Source organism: Capsicum annuum, chromosome 6, assembly GCF_002878395.1.
Source record: "Capsicum annuum cultivar UCD-10X-F1 chromosome 6, UCD10Xv1.1, whole genome shotgun sequence".
NCBI lineage: Eukaryota > Viridiplantae > Streptophyta > Magnoliopsida > Solanales > Solanaceae > Capsicum > Capsicum annuum.
Window position 1 is genome coordinate 216003298 of NC_061116.1, and position 4438 is coordinate 216007735.

Sequence of the window (4438 nt, forward strand, 5' to 3'; positions counted from 1 at the left end):
CCCATATTAATAGCAATATCAATATCCTTGCGTCATGTGTTAATTCTGTTTAAGCTTATACTCACAAACCAATATCATTTATTTGTGATTTTGTTATTTCATCGGCTTTGCATTTTGTAGAAATTGCTTGTAGAATAATTTGGATGATGAACCATTAATTGTTTGAGCCTTAAAAATTCCAGTTTGAGTGTTAAAAAAGTGACTTTTGTCTTGCACGAAAAGAAGAGTACAATACCATATTAACTCAAAATAATATGGTTGAACTTTTAATATAACATTCAAATTGAAAGATTGATCTGTAAATACTTTCCACACCAGTAGAGTCGAAAACTTGAGTTCTTTCGTTTCTACTTCTGATATGTTGATGCAAAACGAACTTTCTTTGGCATCTTCACTGCTAGCTAATATAATTAAACTTGGATCTGTCTAGATTGATTTGCAGAAACTATGGCGAGGCAGAGGTAGATAATCACAGCAAAATAGGAGAGAATGACACTATTTGAAACTTTGTGACAGAATTTGGGAACATGATCACAAATGGGCATCCATCCTGAATGCATCTCCCCATATTTCCCCACATATCCAACTGCAGTTGCTGCTGCACATCCAGCTAGCAGTAGTGCCATCACAATCTGTGGTCACCACAAAATTCCAACATTCACATCACTGCTTCACATTTATATTATACTAACAGCATAGCATAATAGATATGTCTAAGACTGAGAGTTTAACGGGTTCGATTTCTCAACTAATGGTTTTTATTATCTCGTAAAGTCGCCTTTTTCTTGACAATAGTTCCTTTTTTTTTTTCAAAGAAAGTGATTTTCTAAGATAGCAAGTTAATAACTATTAATTGGCTGATCGTATGAGAAATCAACTCGAGTTTAGCGTAGCTATTATATATACAATAGGTGTAAACAAATTTTACAGTATAATGTCCACTAAAATAACTACAAATAACCATTAATGAAATACGTGATTAGTAATTTAAGAATAAGAAAGGTTACCTGTTTGCAATAGATTAAATTTCATTGACAGTGTGAAAATTCTTTACAATGCCGTGACTTCAATCTAAAGACTTAAGACTTTGTGTTTGAGAGGTCCAAAAGGGCTCAACAGAAATTAACAGAAAAAGTCATATTCATACTAGCTAGCACCATTTATATATACCAATGTCTACCACTTTTAGCCTCTAGCTTCTAGTTATATTTTAATGATGACAATGATTGATACAGGAAGATTCATCAGTATGGAGACACATTAAGATTCATCAGTATCCCAACTTAATAATCTGCTCTACATACAACACTGCAATAACTGGAGAAATGCATTGTAAGTGAGTCTTAAGAATAGAACCAAAGCGACAGCCAGACAATCAATGCCTATTATTTGACATTACAAACTTGCAAATTATGGACAAATAGTTATTTTATGAAATTCTAGGATAGGGAAGAAAGGCACAACAACAACATACTTTGTGTTAGGGGTGTTCATGGGTTTGGTTAAAAACCAAACCGAACCGTAAGCCGAACCAAACCGATTAAAAAAACCGATGTTTGGTTTGGTTTAGTTAGGTTTGGTTTTAAATTTAAAAAAATCGATGCCATTTGGTTTGGTTATGGTTTTATTTAAAAAAAAACCGTGAAAATAAACAAACCGAACCGATAAATTATATATATATATATATATATATATATATATATTATAATTATTTATATATAATTTATAAATAAAACATAAATATTTTATTAAATTTAATCTAAAACTAAATTTTAATCTGTGTCTAGCCCAACCAATACTTTAGTTCAATTGCCCAAAGCCCCAAACTCAAGCCCAACTCTACTTACTATTACTAATAAGTTAACCCTACAGTCGTACCTCACTTTTTCTACTTTAGCTTTCACAATACGAGTTACCATGGTCCCTGGTTCAAATGGTACTTTTATGTCTCCTTGTTTATTCAATCGTTTTCCTATATGATTAGCTCACCTAGCTAGTCTTCAAAGTAAACAGATAACTCAAATTTGCCCAACTTTGTCTCTTCTTGCAGTACACTGCAACAGAATACGAAGTTGGAGCTTTTCATCTCAATATTGGTTTTGTTTAATGTGTTTGTTCTGATTTTTAAGAGTTTATAGTGTCATTTGTCCATCACTGTACAAATATTTCATGAGAAATTATTCAATGTGATACTCTTTTCTATGGGTTAAAAAAAGGAATTTATTCTAGAGATGGTTGGAGTAGGCTAGTCAATAACCGAAAAAACTGAAAAACCGAACCAAATCGAACCAAAGCGACAAGAACCAAACCGATGGTTATTTTCTTTTTGTGGTTTGATTTGGTTTTAGAAATTCAAAAACCGACTAAATTAGTTTTGGTTATGATTTTAACCACTAACCGATCCAAACCGACCAATGAACACCCCTACTTTGTGTAATCCCATAAGTGGTGTATGAGGGAGGGTAGTGCGTATGCAACCTTACCCCTTATCTTGTGAAGAATAGAGATTGTTTCTAACAACCTTCATCTGAAATAAAGCACATCAATGAGGAAGAAAGGTATATATGGAAAATATTGAGTGATTCCACAATTAAAAAAATGTATGATTTTCAGACCCCAAAATGGCTATACAAGATGCGAAGACTCTTTTAAAAGTGCCTATGAGCATGAGATGGATCCTAAAAAAGCAAAAAAGGGCAGCCGGTGCACTAAATCTACCGCTCTATAGCGGTGTCCGGGGAAGGGGGTGCCTATGAGTGTGAGATGGATCCTAAAAAGGTAAAAAAAGGTAGCCCGGTACGCGGTGTCTGGGGAAGGGCCCACCTACTCCAAGGCTCGGCTCCCCTTCAAAAAATGGCTTCGCCCGGACTTGAACCGGAGACCTTCAGTGTGTTAGACTGACGTGATAACCAACTACACCACGAAACCTTTGTGCGTTAGAAAGCGAGCTACATAGTCTCCTCAACTCCAAATTGATTAAGAACTTTAGCTAGATGGCTAGCTCTACTAACAAATTAAAACGAACACCTTCAATAGTAGTAGTACTAAAATGATGGAACAATCAAGAATGGCAAATTTTCTCCATCACAATCGATAAGAAACCGTCAAACAAAAAAGGTTAAAAATTGGACTTACCAAATCATGAAGGAACATGTAGAAATAGTTCTTTGGGTCAAGAACCTTATGGCCAAGAACAGAGGCAAGTAACAGGGACAAAACAGAGAAGGCACAACCAATCATATTTGCAAAAGCAAAGAACCTGCAGAGAACCACAAAAAAATAAACACCAAGCAAAAGCTCATATAGGGCAGTCCAAACCATAAGGTCTATACTAAATAAATACTAAGCGAGATATTAAAATTCAGGACTGCCAAGAAAAAAACACAAAGATTTGCTTTGGATTTTCATTTACTTGAAAACTGGAGAATAACTATAACGAGCATCCATCTCAAGGCCAAATATAGTAACAGTCTGTTTGCTGGTGAGAATAATCCAAGTGGATGCCAATGTGAATGTTGTAGCCAAAATTCTCAACAAAATCTGTGTTCCCAACAAACATTTGTAGGGTTTCATTGGTGGCCTTTGCATATTTTTTGAACCAGAATTCTCCATTTTTTTCTTTTTTGGGATCTCAAGAAAACAAAAGGAGCTTAGAAGAAAGCAAGAACTGAATGAGGAAGTGAATGAGTAGGTGTTGGTGGAGGTATTTATAGAGGAAAAACAAATAATGTACTGATTGTTAAAGTACTGTGGGGTAAAGGAAATGAGATTTTAATGGGTTTTAGGTAGGACAAGTTAAATTGTCAAAAATATATCTCATGTTTGTTCTCTATTTATTAGCTAATGAGTATATTATGAAAATTAGATTGTCGCATATCAGAGCACAGCAGCGTATCCGCGATCGAATTTCACTGTAACCCATTATTAAAAAGAATTTTTACGTGCTTGACATCTGGAAAAAAAATTAGTTTCGCATGTGAAGGGGCATGTTGACCATACAATTATTGAAATAGTCCACAAACTAAAAGATTATGATTCGAATCAGACTGTTACGAATTTGAATCTAATGACATCTTAAGCGAGCCGGGAGTTTGAGTTCTCCATCTCGTTTATGCATAATAGATACTTGGCTTCAACTTTCATTTATATCCTTCAACTTTGGATATGTATAAGTAGATGCTTGTACATGTGTAAAGATGAACAAATAGAAACATGAATCCTATGTGGCGTCCTGCATGTATTATGCTACATAAAATGTGTGTGTCTATTTGTTCATCTTTATATAAGTTTAAGTGTTACTTATGCACATCGGAAGTTGGAGTTTTCAACTTTATATAAGTTTAAGTGTTACTTATGAACATCTGTAGTTGGAGTTCATAGAAGCGAGTTGAGGCCAAGTTAAAGAACATATTTATGTATCATTTACTATGAAAAACAA

General features: G+C 34.3%; 1 protein-coding gene and 1 non-coding gene across 2 annotated transcripts; both read right to left on the bottom strand.

Annotated features, from left to right (window-relative positions):
• Positions 1–239: 239 nt before the first annotated feature.
• LOC107874689 (CASP-like protein 1F2) lies at positions 240–3748 on the bottom strand. The gene is made up of 3 exons (XM_016721446.2): positions 3413–3748; positions 3136–3259; positions 240–632 (listed from the first exon to the last, which is right to left on the bottom strand). Exons 1-3 carry the CDS (start codon positions 3610–3612, stop codon positions 411–413), a joined length of 546 nt encoding a protein of 181 aa, XP_016576932.1. The 5' UTR covers positions 3613–3748; the 3' UTR covers positions 240–410.
• Positions 2855–2928, bottom strand: TRNAV-AAC. Its single transcript has one exon. It is a non-coding gene; the product is annotated as a tRNA-Val (tRNA).
• Positions 3749–4438: the final 690 nt, after the last annotated feature.

What these genes read in the sequence shown, in the direction of transcription:
- LOC107874689 (XM_016721446.2), bottom strand. Translation starts at nt 3,612, where the DNA reads ATGGAGAATTCTGGTTCAAAAAATATGCAAAGGCCACCAATGAAACCC. An exon ending in AGTTATTCTCCAGTTTTCAA is followed by an intron (nt 3,260 to 3,412) that starts GTAAATGAAAAT and finishes GGTTCTCTGCAG; the next exon opens with GTTCTTTGCTTTTGCAAATA. An exon ending in ACATGTTCCTTCATGATTTG is followed by an intron (nt 633 to 3,135) that starts GTAAGTCCAATT and finishes TGGTGACCACAG; the next exon opens with ATTGTGATGGCACTACTGCT.